Genomic DNA, 20657 nt, shown 5'->3' with positions numbered 1-20657 from the left:
GCAAATGGCAATCTACTTTCTCGTTTGTCATTTGTCATGTGTCAACTGTCAGTTTGGTTTATTTTTTAAATTATTTATCGTTCGACGTTGGAGAAGTATAGTCGTGTATGTTGTTTAGTTATTTTTTTTTTTACATTAGACGCGAAACATAAGTAAAAAGACAGCTTTATTAAAAGTGTCTGAATAATATCGCTATATCACTGATGAATAATTGCTACTGTGTCTTGTGAGGCCCAAGTCCAACCATGGTCCAACTTTGACACAATTTGATCTTAATGACGGATGTTCAAAGAAAAGTGGTGTTTGGTTGGTGAAAGTTTTGTTTTAAATGTTGCGTGCCAAATCGTGAAGTAATGTCCCTCGTCATTGGAATGTAATTAATGATATTTATTTTATCGACGTCGCATGCTAAGCAGATAGACGATTTCATTTTTGTTTGGGTCAAACTTAAATTTTAAGCTGCCGTAAAGATGGCCCTAAAAGTGCAACCAAAAAACGACCTCGATTTCATTTTGAGGAACCTGTTAGCAGGAGGTACGTTCTATTTTTTTATATATATTTTTTCTTTCTTATAAGTCATTCACTTTCATTTATTAAACTAGCTTTCTAAATTTTGTATTTTTTTAGTTTGTTGTTGTTAGATCATTTTTTTAACTAAAATAACATAATATTGAAGCTAATATGAATAAAAGATGAAATATCTGTGTCTGTTTTATTTTAATTTTTATGTATTAAATTTATATTAATGCCAATAAGTAGTAACCTATTTTTGAAATACAACACAAAAACCGATACAGCTAAAACTACATACTACATTATTTTCTATAATAAAATTCCTTTAACCTGCTTTCTTTTTAGGTGTGGCTGGTATGTGTGCTAAGACGACAGTAGCCCCACTAGATAGGATTAAAATATTACTACAAGCTCAGTCGGCTCACTACAAACATCATGGTGTGTTTGGAGGCTTAGTGGCCATAGTGAAAAAGGAGTCTTTCATAGCTCTATATAAAGGCAATGCAGCACAAATGGTCAGGATATTCCCGTATGCCGCGACACAGTTCACAAGCTTTGAAATTTATAAAAAGGTATGTTTGTTCCATTTTTTTCTTATAAGTGTATTAAACTGTAATCGTTTAAAACTTGAACTAAAGTATATATAATAACTAAGTATATAGAATACAAAACAGGTCAATGTTGTTAATACCAGATTAATCTAAAATATAAAAATGATGTGTATTGTAGTATGTAACATCATGTCGAAGTTGGTGTTTCAAGTTTAATGTTTGGCTTACATTAACCAACATTGTTTTGATGATACACCCATTACCTACCTATACATTCATATATTACTAGCTTTCCGCCCGCGGCTTCGCCCGCGTTTTCAAAGAAAAACCCGTTCCCGTAGGATTTCCGGGATAAAACCTATCCTATGTCCTTCCTCGGGTATCAAAATATCTCTATACCAAATTTCATGCAAATTGGTTCAGTAGTTAAGGCGTGATTCAGTAACAGACAGACAGACAGAGTTACTTTCGCATTTATAATATTAGTATGGATTTGTGATATGGTAATTGGTTGTGTCAATTTTGCTTAGCTATTAAAAAATCTATAATGATAATATAAACTTATAAAGCTAGAGAGTTAGTCGAACATAGAACATCCCGGTTTTTGAATTCAATTAAAAATTATTTAAAAGGGGCAGGCTCCTAAGGGACTAGTTAAGCATCCCAATGCATTTTCATTTATTCTGTACTTGAGCTATTAAAATGTTTTTTTAATTGCATATTAATTCAATAAACATCATTTTATGTTGTCTTTTAATATAAATGGTAGCTATTATAGTTGTTTTTGCCTCGTGGTTTTGATCAATTATTATTAAATAGATAATTATGGCCTATTGTTTCTTTAAGTGTAAACAAGTTAAAAGAATTAATTCTGTTGCTGAACAATCATATTTCCAATGATTTAAAATTTGAATAATTTTATATGTAACTAGCTGTGCTCCACGGTTTTACCCACAGTGCTCTGCTTCTGTTGGTCTTAGCGTGATGATATATTGCCTATAGCCTTCCTCGATAAATGGGCTATCTATCACTAAAATAATTTTTCAAATCGTGCCAGTACCTGGTTCTTCAGATTAGTGCATTCAAACAAAAAAATTCGTCAGCTTTTTAATATTGGTATAGATTACCTAGCTAACTAGTTATACCAAATGAAAAGAAAATTAATACAATTAGAATTTTATAGATGTCTGATGGACTTATATGTAAACTAAATTATAGCCAACTTGCTATGAAAGAAACGAAAACGAAAACACGTCACGTTTGGGTACTTTATTATCAATGAAATCGTGTCTGTCATAAATCTTTTTATTATTTCACGTGTTCTGTTATCAAATGTTATAATTTCGACTACCGAACTAACTTAATAAAATAATATCATTGCTATCATTATTATGCAAATGTAAAAAGTTGTATCGGTTGTATATTATATGTATACTTAAACATTTTTTTTCTCTGTATCTCCATCAAAAACTCATAATATGTATGTTTACAATAATTATAGACCTCATAGTCACGTTGATGATTCCTTATCAGTAAATTTCGCCGTTCAAGGCCACGTACTTTGTTTGATACTTGAAAACTCGACCTTTGAGTTATTTTTACTTCTTTTTTAATAGTACAGTTTCGAGTCTCGACTAATCTAAATGCTAACATACACCTCTTTGACGAAAATAAGAAATATGTTATTTTTTATGTAGGTATTTTAATTTGTGTAGGTGAACTTTATATTCCCGGCATACCTTTTAATTCGTTTCTAAATGGACAATAGATTTATCACTCTGTTTGTTGATGTTTCAATGTAATTATGTATGGATTATGTACGATATGTAATCGGGATTCTGTTAATGTAGCGGTGTTAACAGTTACATACTAAGCGTAGCGTTGCCGTCACACTTAGACAAACATTAATACGTGAACCGGACAATACAATATAATGTAATGCTATACTGAAGCTATAGAAAATTATTTGGGATGATTCATGATACTGTTACGTTAGCATGTTAGTTAACGTGAGCCTGTAGCCTTTTTCGATAAATGGACTATCTAATACTGAAATATTTTTTCTATATATCGCTAAGACCAACAGGAGCGGAGCAATGCGGGTGAAACCGCGGGGCACGACTATTTGCGAAAATAGATTTAAAAAAAAATTAAGTAGATTATCAGGAGGTGAAAGACTAAACGTAAATCCACAAATATTTGATAAAAACCGGCTTCCATATAGCACGTGAGTTGACTTATGGATCGTAGGTGCGGCAGTTCGTTTGCATTTCATAGTACCTACCTACCTTGTACCAAGATCCGATGTGCGAAGTACGAAAACAATTCAATGTAAAATCATAACTCGTTATCATTAATTTTCCTTTCCACAAGTTAATATGGTTCCTGGGTTTAATCTATCAACTGACTTGATTTGATTTCATTAAAAAATCTCCAAAGAAAAAACCGTGTCTAAATGTTAGTAGGTGGCATTTATACCATAAGGACTAAATATCAATAAACCAGGAAAAGATGGCATAGATAAAATACCGTTATCTACGTTTTCTTATCTACGTTTGCTACCAAGTATCAATAGAAAATATCAATTACTAGCGGTCCGCCCCAGCTTCGCCCGTGGTTCATATTTCGCAATAAAAGGTAGCCTATGTTCTTTCTCAGGGTCTAAAAATTATCTGTTCCAAATTTCATCAAAATCGGTCCAGTAGTTTATGCGTGAAAACCATACATACATACAAACAAACCTAATATTAGTATAGACTATAGAAGTATAGATTAGTGATCCAAAATATAGAGACTTCTAAGTTCTAAATGTTTTCTTCCTTTTTTTTTTTTTTTTTTTACTCTAGATAGGGAAGCGCTTGACCACAATCTCGCCTGATGGAAAGCTAGATGCGGTCTAAGATGGTACGCGCTTCCCTAGTAGGTACCGGTTCACTCTTCGCTTGAAGACCCCCATATTGTACTCGTCGGGGAACACAGATTCAGGAAGCGCGTTCCAGTCCCTCGCGGTTCGGATGAAGAATGTGGAATCGAACCGCTTAGTCCGGGTACATGGAACGTCCACCATATGGCGATGCCTAGAATCTGTGCGCCTCGACGATCGATGGAAGAATGGGGATGGCGGAACAAGTTCGTGTAGTTCCGCAGCGCACTCACCAAAGTGTATCCGGTAAAAAACCGATAAGCTGGCCACTCTGCGACGATGAGCGAGGCTCTGGAGTTTTTTGCCTACTAGCTCATCGTCGTTTATAAGCCTCTTGGCACGCCTCTCTATCGCCTCAAGCGCCTCTAGCTGGTACTTGGCGGAACCGTCCCAGAGGTGAGAGCAGTATTCCATGCACGATCGGACTTGTGCTTGATAAAGGTTGAGCAACTGTCCCGGGCTGAAATACTGTCTCACCTTCGCCAGAATTCCAAGCTTTTTTGAGGCTACTTGGGCTTTGGATTCTATATAGGAACCAAAGTTCAGAGTAGGCGTCAAGGTGACGCCAAGAAGCTCGAGGTGGTTGGTTATCGGTACGGATACACCCTGGAAAGTCGGAGTCAGATGGAATGGACTCCGTTTAGCGGAGAATAGACACGCCTGGGTCTTAGTAGCATTGAACTTGACCAGATTGGCATCGCCCCAGTCGGAGACCGCCTGTAAGGACAAGTTCATGCGATCAACCATCGCCTCCCGTAGAGACTGGATTTGTGCCATACTGGCCCGCGCGCTGGATACATATCTCTCCACAACAGTGCTATCGTCTGCGTACCCATAGATACCGGGTTTCAGCAGATCGTTGATGTGTAGCAGGAAGAGTGTTGCAGAGAGAACTGATCCCTGAGGGACCCCGGCATTGATAGCCATTTGGTCGGACGAGCAGCCATCAACGACTACTCGAATTGACCGGTCTCTCAGAAAATCTGAGATCCAGGCGCAGAAACCGGTAGGCAGACCGTAGGATGGAAGCTTGCCAATTAGGCTATCATGCCAGACCCTATCGAAGGCCTTCGAGATATCAAGGGAGACAGCAAGTGCTTCACCATGATTCTCTATGGCCTCGCTCCAGATGTAGGTGGCGTACGCTAGAAGATCCCCAGTGGACCGGTTTCGGCGGAACCCGTATTGTCGGTCACTGAGAAGGTCGTTCGCTTCTAGGTGTGCCAGGAGCCTACTGTTCAGTACACGTTCCATAGTCTTACAGAGTATGGACGTGACTGAAATTGGCCTATAGTTGGAGGGGTCGGCACGACTGCCTTTTTTGGGCACGGGCTGCACGTTGGCAAGTTTCCAAGATTTCGGTACTATTCCAGTCGTCATCGAGAGGCGAAAGAGGCGTGTCAAAACAGGAGCAAGCTCAGGTGCACAGGTTTTAAGTACTATAGCTGGAATTCCATCAGGGCCACTGGCTTTATTCACGTCAAGATTCCGCAGCGTTTTAAGCACCTCAGTCTGACGGATGCGAATTTCCGGCATATTCACCTCGCATCCAGGTAGACTGGGAGGTTTCGCATTTGCGGGATCAAGACGAGAATTTTCCGCGAATAGAGAAGCAAAAAGGTTCGCTTTCTCAACGGCGGTGTGAGCCAGCGACCCATCCGGTTTCAGCAGTGGAGGAAGTGAGGGGCGACAGAAATTCGATTCAACCGTCTTAGCCAGGGACCAAAACGCTTTGCTACCAGAGGGGTAAGAAGCCAGTTTGTTCCCTATACGGCTGACGTGGTCAAATCGAGCTTTCCGTAGAGCCTTTTTGCAGGACTTGGCGGCCCGGTTGAAGGCTTTCTTCTTGTCTGACACGTCCTTGGCCTTGCGGTGTCGAGCATCAACCCAAGCCAGATATGCTTCATGCTTTAGCGCTTCAGCGCGTCTGCAATCGGCTCTGAACCAGGGCTGAGCTTTGCCGGACATGGCCACGTCCGAGAATGGGATAAAGTACTCCATTCCCTGCCGCAGCACATCTGTCACAGCATCCGCGCAGGTCGAAGGATCGTCAGAAGAAAAGCAGACAGGCCGCCAGGGATAAGACGCAAAGAAGGAACGCATCTCATCCCAATCTGCTGACTTGTATCGCCACACGCGCCGAGAGCCCCTAGGACTGGGATCGGGCGGCGAGTAGACAGATACAGATTTCACCAGACAGTGATCGGAGCTGCCAAGCGGCGAAGAAATCGCCACCGAGTAACGGTCTGGATCTGTTGTCAGCAGAAGGTCCAAGCAATTGGCTGTGTGGCTCTCAACATCAGGAACCCGCGTCGCTCCTTGGACCAGCTGGGTGAGATTCAATGCAATGGAGAGTTTACGCATCTCTCTCCCAGCTAGGTCAGTGCACTGGTATGGGTATAGCCACTCCTGGTGGTGGGCATTAAAATCCCCCAGTAACACAAGCTGAGCGGAAGGGTATTTGTGTTGAGCAGCATCCGCCACCTCACTAAGGTACTCTGTGAGCCTGATCGTCTCCTGGTCTCCGCTGTGCGCCCGGTAGACACAGGCATAGAGAAGTTTCTCTGGGCCTGTGTCCACCAGCATCCATAACACAGAAAAATGGGGGTCTTCAAGATACCGGAGACGCCGACAACAGATGTCATCTCGGACGTACGCGCACACACCTGACCGAGCCTTAAAATTATGCTCCAGGGTGTAGCCGGGATAGGACAGGTACGCCAAGTCAGACGGACATCTTATCTGCGTCTCCGTGAGTAACAAGATACACGGTTTATGAGTCTCAAGGTGGAAGTGGACTGCAGCGAGATTAGAGTGGAGACCTCTGATGTTAGTTAGGTCCACTTTTAGCGAGAGGGAGTGCTGCCGCTGTGCAACTTTATACCTGTATCTTGCCTTGTTCATTGTTGTTTTAGAAGAGAGTGAAGTAGGTATGAAGACGGCAGTGAGTCGAGGCGCTTAACACCAGGACCAGAGACACACACTTAGTAGCCGCATTATTGGGGACTAGTCTGGAGACTGCGGGGACGCCCGAGCCCCCCCAAGTTGTCCATAGGGCCCTCTCATCCGGTCGCCAACCGGCACTATGGCGCAACTTGGGATTTTTCGCTGGTTGGCGGGGCAGCCTTTCGCGTGTGGCTAGCACTCTACTTGGGCCCCCTACTGACCAGCGGTCGGCCAGCGGTGCACCGTGCCTCGGATCCCGCTAACCTCCATGACTAGGCACCAGATGCAGCAACTTCAGTGTGTGTCAGATCGTCCCGATTGTCAGAGCGCAACTGACTCGACCCGTCTTCACTAAGGCTACATCAGCTTCATCAAGTCGGAACACGGCCGCTTGGTGACTCGTCTTCAGCTGATGGGTGGTCATTATAGCCACGACGATTGTCTCCCACCATGTCACCTGTTTAGCACCACCCAGGGCCACGTGTAGGGTTTCAGAGTTCAGGGTAAACTCCTACGGACGGAGGTGACTCGGCCCCAAAAAATAAAATGCCTTTCAAAGCATATTAGAATATCCTGTTAAAAAAACATGAAAGGATATTCTAAAAACTGCGCATGACAACGGGCAAACAAATACTTGAGAATTATTTAAATTCTATTGTTAACAATCAGATCAAAATACGTCTATAAAAAGTATACCGACGAGCCATTGTAATAACTCGTCAGACGTCAGTCAGTTCATGTAACTACTTCACTTTATTGATTTAAAACAAGGATATCAATAATATAATGCAAATGTGTTTCATTAAAATATATATTTTTTTTGTATTATTATTGAATTGCGTTTTATAGTAGCGATGATTGAGATGATGAAGTATCATTTTCAAGGTAAATTTTATTTCTTATAACGACTTTAATATGCTACAATTATTGTATATCTATTATTATTACGTTGTCAATAATAATTGTCTATGTATAAATTGAAATAAGTACCTATATTTGATACAACAACTTTAATGGCTTCATCATATAGCATCATACCACATCATGTATAGGCATAGGTAGTAATATATCCTACTCATTCAATACACCCTACATAAAAGAATAATCTTACGTTATTATGGTCGGCGCAAACGGGCCCGCGATCCCAGCCACTGTTAGCCAGCGATAACCACTTAACAAATTTTGCATATGTTTTGTATAGACGCACCACACACGTGGAGCCGGTGGCGACCACTCGCTACAAAATATGTATATGACAAAATGTATCAAGTGGCTGTCGCTGGCCACTAGTGGCTGTGTGGCCCGTTTGCGCCGACCCTATAATCATTATAGGGTCGGCGCAAAGTCATTATAGTATAATGACTTTGCTACCTATGTCCATGTTAAAAAATAACATTCTCCTCATAACCGAAACTTTCCAGTACTTCAGTGGGCTAAGCATACCGCTCGTCCAGCACGGTGACAAGTTCCTCGCTGGAGCGGCTGCCGGAGTGACGTCAGTAACCCTCACATACCCTCTGGACACGATCAGAGCGAGACTCGCTTTCCAAATAACGGGAGAGCACAGATATACGGGCATCGTGCATGCCGCGTCTACCATGTTTAGAACGGTGAGTAGATCAGCTTCTGCGTAAAGTGAAGCTTTGGAACGACATACTGCATGTGGTGTTCCAGAACAATAATGGAATTTTCGGGATAAAAACTATCGTATGTGTTAATCCAAGTTACTTCTATGTGTGTATGAAATTTCATGAAAATCAGTTCAGCAGAACAACAGAACAAACATACATTCGCATTATTATACATATTTAGTAGGATTGGAACCAGTGTTACTATCCGATTCTAAGTATTTCCTATTTTTTACACGCTTTATATTAGCTTCACCTGTATGTTTGTATCCGACTTCTTTGGGCGCGATTTTGAACCACTTTAAACGGCCAGATTTCGTTCAAACTTTGTAGATTTATTGAGGACCAATAGAAAATTTTTATCAAATTAGTGTAAAAATTTTCTATTTTTTAGTTCGGTTTTCTATAAAAAGCGTGTTTTTTAGTTTTTTAAACTATTATTATTATTACTTGAATCAGTATAAGTGTTTATGGGCGGTGGTGAACATTTAGCTTACAAAGGTTCCTGTATATGCCAAATGTGTCTCAATTTTTAGAGTGTCCAAAGTCCAGTGAACTGTCCACAATGATAAGGCTATTTCAAAGTTTGCCTTTAAGACTATCTTTGATTGATGGATCATGATAACTTGAATGGGTCACCATTGAATATAGGAGATATTCCAATCAAATGTGTTTGTGTTGTTTTCACAAACATGAAATAGATAAACAGCTATTTATTTATTTATCAATCCTATAGTGCACTTAAAGATAATAAAAAAGAAATACAAACACTTAAATATAGCTTAAACTAAGTACAAATGGCGGTCTTTTCGCTTTAGAGCGATTTCTTCCAGACAACCTTTGTTATTATTATTGAACCACTAAACTGTTGTTGAAAACGTGGGATCTATAAAAACTTATTGAATGCATATTCTGCAAGTATTTATTCTTACGGTGCATTTACATCAAACGAACATAGAGCTAGAGCTAGAGAAAGAATATTTCTTTTAGAGTAAAAGAAAACTCGTATTCAGTATTGTTCAGTATTAGAACATTGCATAGAATCTTCGAAAGAATGCTCTACGCCTGTTTACACTAAAATAATTTGACATAGTGGGGTTATTATTATGGCCATTCGCTTGTTTGATGTAAATGCCCTTTTAGAGAGCATGATAGATTCAACAGTTTACAGACATAGTTATAGTTAGAATGGGTACAAAATGAGGGATTAGATTCATTGACCCGTTTCAAGGTGCTAACGAAAGAATTAAGAAGCCATACAAGCTTGTATATTTTATAGACTATAGATTGTTAAATAATATGTAATATGTAGGTCGTCAATATAAGCAAATTGAATATATTAATATTTGATAGTATTTATTTTCTCTCCCTATCTAATAGTTTATTGGTATTGTCAACCATATGTTCTACAGTCAAAATTTACAGAATGTAAGTATGGAAATAATCGTAAAAAGTGTTATAAGTATATTACGGATTATATCAGCAAGCTATATAGGCCCTTAGTATTGCCAAAGTACAGTTTTTGATCATTGATTCACCTGATAAAAATGACGGATTATCTTTTTAATCAATCTACAATTTCCTACATTGATAAGGAACATAAATAATTATAAAATTAATTTAAAAAATTAATCTTATTAAATATGAAAAAAATATTTATTAACAGTTTATATGTTGTGTTTATTAAGAAGATAATAAACATGAAAATACGCTCAAAAATAACGATGTTATCAATGTAACGAAATTTACGTACTTAACAATATTTAAGTAACTAGATTTTCTTACAAAATTGTAATTTTCTCATATTCGTTAAGATATTGCATTCTCTCGTACAATTTATATCAGTCGTACCTACAAAATTTCTTACACTAAAATATTTTGGGTTCGACAGCAAAGCATCAAATAAAAATTCTTCTAAATTTACCTACCTAGTCTAGTAAATGTAGTTTAGTATAGTCTACGCATATAAGCGTCTACATGTTCCATTTGACCAATGTTTTTTTCAACATAATATTATTTATCAACATCACATGGTATTTCTGTATACAGGAGGGCGGTATACTAGCGCTATACCGCGGGTTCGTCCCCACAATGGTCGGCATGGTGCCGTACGCAGGCTTCAGTTTCTACTGCTTCGAATCTTTAAAATATTTCTGTATGAAGTATCTGCCAACTACTCTGTGTCGGAAGTGTGATCGAAATACGGGTAAGTTGTTTTTTTAATACGTAAAAATTGCTAAATATGTTATGGGATATATCAAAAAGAGCTTGTGTGCCGAGCACACGTGTCAGAAGAGAAACTTCTTTGGTAAGATTTAATGATACCAAAATCGTCGCCTTACTCGATGACGAGACGGCATTGCCATGACGCGACCTTGAAATTTTACTCTCAACGCGCCTAAAGAAGTTGCACTTCAAAAATGTTGTTTATTTATTATTTATGCTAAAGCTGAGGAGTTTGTTTAGAGAGATAAGCGCTATCAAATGCGGTAATTTGGAACTGATGTTTAAAAGTGGAAGATTATTTTTGTATGTCTCAAAAATTTAAAAATTAAAAATACTCCCTTTAGGAAAAAACCCTAGTGAGAAATCTAAAAATTATTGAAACCTATTAAATGATTATAGAATTATTCAGAGTTTTTTTTCTTGTCTAATTACAAAAATTCCATATGTTAACAAGTTTATTTGAAAATGGCGTCGTTGCTAATATATTTGTAATTTAAATAAAAAGCGAGGTTGTTCACACTGAACATGTATACTTGTATGGACAATGGTCGGAGGACATTTATGTTGACATACAGTTAATAATATTTTCCTTTTATATATAACTCTAATTTAAACGCAAATATTGGAAACACTGAACAGAATTACTGATATGAACAGTTGTCATCATTCAGACAACTATTTATTTATGCTTCATATTAAATAAAATACAATATGTGCCCTTTATAAGCAAAATCAAATTTTTAATTAGTGGCCTATATGATGCTATATAGAAATAAGAAAAAAATTGGTTGTTTGTAAACTTGGTTTACTGACGATAGTTGAACGTGACAACGTCCGATTGTGCTTCTTTGTCGCTCGTTCCGCACTCTCGCTTGCACTTCAAGCCTTACACGGATGACGGAACGCCTCAGAGCGAGGTAACGACGCATGAGTCATGTTTTTTCGTGCGTGCAGGCGGCTCTATCGAATTATAAGAAGTTGTCATGTCAAAAAATATTCTGCTAGCAATACTTTTCTAAAATATAATCAAAATTAAAACCTAAAATAATTGGTGGCAAATAAAACACTTTCTATCTCTAAATGTTAACCGCGGTAATTCATCGTGGTAGTCAATAGTCATCAAGTTTAAAGCATTTATTAATAAGCAAGTATCGTTTCCACAGGCGGTCTAGTACTAACAGTGCCGGGTAAGCTCTTATGCGGCGGGCTCGCGGGCGCCGCGGCGCAATCGGTCTCGTACCCGCTCGATGTGACGCGCCGACGTATGCAGCTAGCCGCTATGGACCCCGCTACTAGGCACTTTGGGTAAGAAATACACACAAACACACACACCCGAAACACGCATCTACACGTAAAAAACACACACGAAACAAGATACATGCACATGTAAACACACAAAAGAAGGGATACACACACGTATGAATAACACACCATACACGAACCATACGAATTTACAAACACAGAAACATACAAGAAAGTAGAAACACGAAACACGCATTTAAAAATACACGTAAACATATGTATAATAGTATACGTACACATATATGCACAATACACTCAATTAACGCAGTACTCGTATACGCAAAGTGACATGACGCAAAGCACGCATATACAGACTCGACAATAATACAAGGTACACAAAACAAGCGCACAGGCACGTAAACACAAAAATCTCTAAAAAAGTATTAAACACAGATAAATCACCCAAAACACGAATCCATACTTTCATAAAACACACACGATCTCTTACACACTGAACTATATGTTATGCTTACGATAGTGTACATTTAAATATGTCAGAAAATAATATGTGTATTCATGTATCATGAGCACGCTGTATATTTATATACACGCACAGTTACGTACGCATGCACGCACAATGCACTGTCTCTCTGTCGATAACATTGTCATAGAAAAAACTTAAAACTTGGGATTTGGTGGCGGAATACCAAGGTTTTTTTATGTTCAATAATTAAAACATAGTTATGAAGTAATTTATTATCTAACCATAATTTACAATCGTTTTACGTAGACGAAAGTGTAAACTTTGCTTATACATATTTTATATGGGTTTGATTACAATATTCATAACGTTTATTAAATATCAAAGTCTAGCTGACCGGTTTTCGGTATAAAATAGATACATACACTGTATTTTATCGTAATTGCAATATAAAAGTCGTAACATTTCGCATCCAATTGAATGGGCAATTGGGCACACAAGGGGTCACGGATGATTTGCTGAGCAAATTGATTTGCACAGATTCTCTTTTAACTTATATGTAGCATCCTATTGCATTTCCTTATTAAATCATAATGTAGTTTATTATATTTTCTATAGAATACAATAATAATTGGCTCCTATTGTAAATGACTATGAATATAATCATCTCTATCTTAGAAAAGTTATCTGTTTTTCTTTATACTTTGATCATTAATTATATTTTTTTTCTTATATTATGTACCTAATTATAATAAACACTTCTTACTAACGACTAAATTTTATTGCATATTTCTTGCACTGGTGTTGGCGAAAATAACAGGAGGTTCGTAGTTATTTTATTTATTTATTTTTTGTGTTGAATTTATTTTATTTCATTTTATTATGTAGTTATAATATTCATAAATGAATAAGTTCGTGCGTCATTAAGTTTTAACTATTTGACGTAATTTTCGTCTTGCTAAGTGATAATTAAATTTATGCATACTAAATTAATTTTCTTCTACATTTCTGTATTTTAATTTTATGTTAAATTTTAATTGAATTATAATTTTGTCCAAATATTTTCATCAAATAACTTAGTATACCAATAACCACTTATAATTTATGAGATGTTTTGTGTTTTGTGTGTAATTTTTGGATAAAAAAATAAAAATATATGAACATGTTTTTGTAAAATTTTCAGTATCGGCATGTTCAAAACCCTCGCTCACATATACCGGGACAACGGTATAGTGAAGGGTTTATACCGCGGTATGAGCATCAACTACTTACGTGCTATACCGATGGTGGCCACTTCGTTCTCGACTTATGAGCTCATGAAACAATTACTGAACTTGGATACGGGAATGAGTGTTTAATGTTCGTTGTGCTTGCGATTTATATGATTTTTTTATATTTTTGTAAGTAACTTTCTGTTGAAAGGGTTGACGATTTTGTTGGTCAGATCAATATTTGTGAAATTTTTTAATGTAATGTGATTAATTATTGTAATTTCAAAAGCTGAATGGTCTGATCAGATGAACAAAGCTTGAAGCCTGTTAAATTTTTTGGATTCCAGGCAAATATAGTAAAAAAGCAACTGTTCAATTTGTATCACTGTATAGCAACAACAGGAAGCTGTTATAATTAATTTACTTTCAAAATATCGTAGTGTAATCGCAAGCCGACAAATAAATACTTAAGAATGTGAGATCACGGGACGTAATATTGTATGTAATATAATATTTTATTTACAAAATAGGATAATGGTTCTACCTATGGACATTATTATACAGGGAAGTAATGTGATCATCCTTTGTTGAGTAAGTTCACTGCGTCAAGTTTTGAATTGCATATAATCTGAGAAAATTCCACTTTTACACAATAACCAAAGTTTTTCAGGCAGGTTTAATTGGAATTTTAACAAAAATTTAACAAATTGACTTCAATTTTTGAAATTGGTTATTTGTAAAAGTATCGTGTACTGGGATAATTATAATGGTATTACTAAAATATCGTTTGTAGATATTATAAAGTTTGTTTCTAATTTTATAAATTCCGTTGTATTCAGCTGTTTCTTCCTTAGATTATTTAATTCATGGAAACAATAATATGATGTTAAATTATCATAAATTAATTTCTTTATTACCCCAGTGCACTTAGTTTTTCTTTGCAATAAAATGACAAAAATATAATTATTGGTTTGGGTAGAATAAGTATGGTCTCTGTTTTCCACGGTATATGAAATGTTTGTAATTGTAGATTCTAAGGAAACCAGTATTTTAAGTAATGTCATAGAGATAAGGCCCTGGTTGTAAAATAGCATTTAAATATTATATTATTAGTTAGCACAACTATATGAAATTTATCTAAGCTCTCAATCTTTCTTTGTGTAGTTAAATTATAATTAGTTAAAAAAAATATTTGGAGATCCATGTGAATAGCTTTAACTGTTTAAATGTTACATAAGATGTAACTTATTTCATTATAAGAGGCTTATATTTAATTAAATGTATATTTATTTTTGTTAACACAGCTCTGTATTCTATAATTTGGGCGTTTTCGGCATTGTTAACGATTTGTGTGCGGATCATCGAATCATATTTATTGAAAATATATGTTTAAACAGTATCTGGTATTTTTATTTCATGCCCTTGATAATAATTATATTGTATCTTGGAATCAGAGAAGAGAGGCTAAATTTTCTCTACGTCAAAAAAGAGGAGCTCTTAAATATATACAGTATACACACATTAACAAAGTCTAGGTATATTATGTATTGTACGAATATATTTTAGATATTCGTACGAATCTATGAAAAATTTTGACATATTGTGAATAAAAGAATTATAGATAATTTTATGGTATTTAATACAAAATAAAAACATTTCATGATTTTCTTTTATTTTCATTGATAATGTTAATTTTTCTCTCGCGCTCCGCCCGTGCTCTCTTCAAGTCAATCATATCGTGATAATTTTTAAACTTTTCGGCCTGATTACTCAGTGTGAAAGACAAAGTTTATATACATTAAATACTTAATGTGAAAAATATATTGAATTTGATTAGAGTTTGTTAATATATTAGTATATGAGCATTGTAAAAGGTACAAAACTTAATAAAATTTATGGTTCACAATTTTGGTTGTACTGGCTTCCACATAAAAGGTATATGCTGTCGCGGACTTCTATTTAGATCAACTTAAGACAAACAATCCTGTACATCATCTTTATTATGTAACTCCATTGGTTTAGGCAGCGCACGCCAAGATAGCTCTCAGATGGAAGATTTTTTCCGACTTATGTAACTGACACCAGACATATATCGTTATATTATTATGGCCAAAATTACATAAAATCATTATAAATTGTAGCCTATGTGTTATTCTGATGAATAACCTATATTACTGGATAGTTTCATCCAAATCCGTCCAATAGTTTTTTCGTGAAAGAGTAACAAACATACACACACATACATCGATCCTCACAAACTTTCGCATTTATAATATTTAGGATTATACTAGCTGACCCGACAGACATTGTTTTGTCTGTTTTGTATAAGTCAATGTATATGAACGGTCAAACGCGTAAAGGGTTTTAATTAATTTATAATTAAATAGGGGCATCTATTGGATACTTACTCAATCCCGTCAACAGATGTCGCCCTAAGTAAGAATGGTTTAGAGCACAGTTTAGAGCCACTTTAGAGCTAACAGATAATTATTGTAACTATCAAATAATAGACGAATACAAATTTGAAATAAAATTATTTTGTGACTATAAACTGAGATGTAACCTATCCTGTATATAATGTATCCTATGTTTCGTGTCCCTTCGTCCAGCATACTCACCATGGAATCCTGATATTTCATGAATGTCAAAAAACTGTTCTGAAATAGTGCTAAATAGTGCCCAAAGGAAAAAAATAGTGCTCTTGTACTTGCGAAGTTATAGCCATAGTTCGATGAGTATGCTGGACGAAGGTTTCGCCCAGCATACTCACCTCCGTCCGGAGAATCTGTATACGCTTCAAACATAATTCATACTTCAAAAAATAGTTCCCAAATAGTGCCAAACGGTGCCCAAAAAGAAAAAACAGTGCTCGAATAACTTCGGAGTTACAGGCTTCGTTCAGTGAGTATGCTGGGCGTAGGTTCTACGCCCAGCATACTCACCTCAGTGCGCGAATATCGAACGAGCTATACCTATGAACAATTTACGTCTCAAAAAATTGTGCTTGAAATAGTGCCCAATATCAGTCCAATTTTTGCTTGACTTTTGACCTAGAAAACCATTATAATATTGTCTATGTAAGGCGCTGACTCCACGAGCGAGAGAATCGCGACGAGTCCGCCCTTATATCGTCGGATAATCTCCACGAACGAGCGATAATTCCGCCGCGTATCGTCGCGAGTCGTAACGGAATCGCAGCGTTTCCGCGGCGACTCGTTACGGTATCGCCACGTTTCCTTGAAGAGAACTACGAGAAGACCAGAGGCAACGCTGAAATGACACTGCGTTTGACAGCGCGCCCGCTGCGCGATCGTCGCGAGCGCGCGGCGGGCCCGTTGCTAGTCGCGGCGGGCTAGCGACGATGTAATGACGTTTCGCACGCTCATTGCCACTCGTCGCATCGCGGCGATAATATCGCCGTGTGGAGACGGTCCCATAGAGAGTGTATAGAAATACGTGGCACGACGATAATATCGCCGCGATTCTCTCGCTCGTGGAGTCAGCGCCTAAGGGAGTATTTACTTTAGAATCGCAATATTATTAATTACACATTATTTTAATAATACTTTATAATAATATGATTAAGCCTTCGCGCGTCGCATGGGACCCCGGTAGCTAGGAACAATGATTTTATATATTTGTCTAGATCACGGCGCTTGAAGGATTAAGATATCAAATGAAGTAAATCATGCATGAAAAATAAAGTTGCTGTTATTAATGCTTACATTACAACTGACAAAATTATTCAAAATAATCATTTTCCGGATCAAGGACGGTACCACAACGTTTACGGAATTGACCTGTATTCCTCATGTGATAAAGTTCAATATAGTGTGGCAGTAATGGATGCACGTACGGTCAATAGGTATGGGGCTTACGACGCGCGGCGCCCGCGACGCTGAACATTTTTTTATATGTATATTATATACAATATTAAAACTACAATTTTTTCTATTTACATTGATTATATTATGAATGTTAACAAAAGCTGTGAACTAGTTAACTAGAATTCTGATTACTTTGGCCCTTTAAATAGTAATAAATAACGTAAGTAATTAAAAATGTTTTTTATTGCTAAACCTTTCATTGATGAAACTATTGGAAAGAGTTTTAAAAATATGTATAACTATGTCACAGTACTAGTTTTGACTGGTTATAAGTTTTGCCTGCAACATATATACAAAAAGAAACTGTATAATTTCCTTTTTACAATTTTTCAAGATATTAATTTTATTGGCTGCAAATGACTGTTTTTATTCAGACAAACACACAATGCAATGAAGTAATAGACTTCATTTACGCTTAAAGTTTCATTCATTTATTATTATTTATAAAATATATACTAATGCATTTAATCGAAAGTTTTTGACATGTGAGAAAATACCATAATTATTTCCAATAACATGAAGTCTACAATTAGAAAGTTTAATATTTTTGTCCAAAAACATGTGTCGACGACTGTACCCCATTTTACGTTAGTATGTAGACGTTTACATTAAAATTTAATGGTTTTCTAAGTCAAAAGTCAAGCAAAAATTGGACTGATATTGGGCACTATTTCAAGTACAATTTTTTGAGACGTAAATTATACCTATAGCTCGTTCGATATTCGCGCACTGAGGTGAGTATGCTGGGCGTAGAACCTACGCCCAGCATACTCACTGAACGAAGCCTATAACTCCGAAGTTATTCGAGCACTATTTTTTCTTTTTGGGCACCGTTTGGCACTATTTGGGAACTATTTTTTGAAGTATGAATTATGTTTGAAGCGTATACAGATTCTCCGGACGGAGGTGAGTATGCTGGGCGAAACCTTCGTCCAGCATACTCATCGAACTATGGCTATAACTTCGCAAGTACAAGAGCACTATTTTTTTCCTTTGGGCACTATTTAGCACTATTTCAGAACAGTTTTTTGACATTCATGAAATATCAGGATTCCATGGTGAGTTGTGGTGAGTATGCTGGACGAAGGGACACTATGTTTCAAGTTAGATCAAACTGCACCCGGGGTGCAAATCAAATTTAAAATCAGTTCGGTAGTTATGGAGTCCATCGCGGACAATTAATGTGTCACGTTCTTTTTATGTATAAAGAAGGGGAGCTCCAAGGATAGAACAGACAGGATGGTACCTAATAATGGTTCCGATTACAATGTGGGTGAACATTTTTAAATAACAGGCCAGTTATATCATGATTTGGGAATTGAACCTGCGTCTTTCGATGTATCGTGGATCTCAGCCTATTCAGCTCGCAGGCCGCAGCACCTATGATACCACATCAGCAATTGAAGTTTTACGGTTTTAGTGTATGAGGCAATCAACGCCATCTATTGAGATAATCTGACCACCAACCATCTCGACCAATACCTATGAAACATGTTTTAAAGATTACAATATTGTATCGATGGAACTTTATTTAATCTATACTAATACATATTATAAAGCTGAAGAGATTGTTTGTTTGTTTGTTTGAACGCGCTAAGCTCGGGAAGTACTGGTCCGATTTGAAAAATTCTTTCTTTGTTAGATAGCTCATTTATCGAGGAAGGTTATATATCATCACGCTACAACAGGAGTGGAGCCACGGGGGTGAAACCGCGCGGAGCAGCTAGTATAAGGTAATAATGGTATGTATTTACATATAATGTTGTCGCTGACGTCGGTATGTAAAAGTATATTCAATATCCTTACATTCATTAAATTTATCCTTAATTGCTCGTCATTTGGTTATTGATGCTCAATCATATAAAATAAAATTTTCGGTAACTAAAAGATTCGGTAACTTACACTTTAAAATCAACAAACCTCATTGGCAGATGTTTTTTTTTTTTTATTTGTAGGAACGTTCAAAAGACCGTTGCGAGGTTTTAATGAAAAATAATGTATTTTTGCATGCAAAGGTATATTGGAGCCTACGACATCAAAGTGCCAAAAACCTACGATGATTTCCATTCTTAAATAATTTGTTCTCATTTGAAACGAACATCAAGATATTATGTCTGGTGTTCTTACGTTGTGTCTTACTAAAAATATAAATATTTGAGAAATGGGGTGAACCGGCAATGAAACATTGTGTATAATTAATTTTATTTATTATCTAATTCCTATTCTCGGGCATAGTACAGTTGTAAGAATAAATTGTTTTATACGTTTTATCTGAAATTAGATTATTGCCAACACTGTATAATTTCAGTAAGTTATCAATTTGCGCAACATTGCACTCATTGTCACACAACATTCGCTCTACACAAATGTTCTCTTTAACTCATTTATATTGAATATTTATTACCTATGCATTCTGCCAGGAAAGCCTTATATTACAAAACGAACTTCGATTGTGTGAAATAACGCTAGCGAAAGCAAAACCAACTTAGTGCAACGTCAATGTTAAAAAAAATTATTTCACACAAATGAAGCGCGTACATTTTTTTGTTCTTTTTGCATATTTATTTATTTACCTAACTTACATACTTAATACTTAGATCAAAGAAACGTGTGGCGACCGATGTGATTGGTGGGAAATTCTTTGTATGCAGGACACACGCTCACAATCAATCGAAGTGCAGTTTGGAAATGTAACACATTGTAACTCATCGTCTATTATTTAAAATGGCACTGACAGAAGAAACGGACGCCGTCCGAGCTCCAAGTGATCCATCGCTACGTTCTGCCAGTTAGCTCCAACGATATAATATACGATCCGGTGTGGGCCGCCCAATGCACGTGCGCCGAACCCACACCGCTTTAGATTTAACCTCTTATCCTCTTTTATATTTTTATTTCCATATAAAAATGCTATACATTATTACGATAAGTTGTTCACTTCGCATTTCGTTTCGCCAGAGTACAGGGGAAGGGAATATTTTCGAGCTTATCTCCACTAACGACCTACGCAATGCCTTCATCCATAGGTATTTACATAATTACCTAAAAT

At 36.7% G+C, this 20657-nt stretch overlaps 1 protein-coding gene across 1 annotated transcript; it reads left to right on the top strand.

Moving 5' to 3' along the window:
- The first annotated feature begins 64 nt into the window (after nucleotides 1-64).
- On the top strand, nucleotides 65-14110 carry LOC149481220 (mitochondrial coenzyme A transporter SLC25A16-like). Its single transcript, XM_089705637.1, has 6 exons — nucleotides 65-534; nucleotides 859-1085; nucleotides 8355-8543; nucleotides 10611-10767; nucleotides 11951-12092; nucleotides 13694-14110. Exons 1-6 carry the CDS (start codon nucleotides 471-473, stop codon nucleotides 13866-13868), a joined length of 954 nt encoding a protein of 317 aa, XP_089561763.1. The 5' UTR covers nucleotides 65-470; the 3' UTR covers nucleotides 13869-14110.
- Nucleotides 14111-20657: the final 6547 nt, after the last annotated feature.

This window comes from Colias philodice, chromosome 17 (assembly GCF_061535455.1).
Source record: "Colias philodice isolate Cphi_HAF_F1 chromosome 17, ilColPhil1 Martin Lab GWU primary, whole genome shotgun sequence".
NCBI classification, from domain to species: Eukaryota; Metazoa; Arthropoda; class Insecta; order Lepidoptera; family Pieridae; genus Colias; species Colias philodice.
This window is presented reverse-complemented; position numbering and strand designations above follow the sequence as displayed.

What these genes read in the sequence shown, in the direction of transcription:
- LOC149481220 (XM_089705637.1), top strand. Translation starts at nt 471, where the DNA reads ATGGCCCTAAAAGTGCAACCAAAAAACGACCTCGATTTCATTTTGAGG. An exon ending in GAGGAACCTGTTAGCAGGAG is followed by an intron (nt 535 to 858) that starts GTACGTTCTATT and finishes CTTTCTTTTTAG; the next exon opens with GTGTGGCTGGTATGTGTGCT. An exon ending in CCCGCTACTAGGCACTTTGG is followed by an intron (nt 12,093 to 13,693) that starts GTAAGAAATACA and finishes TAAAATTTTCAG; the next exon opens with TATCGGCATGTTCAAAACCC.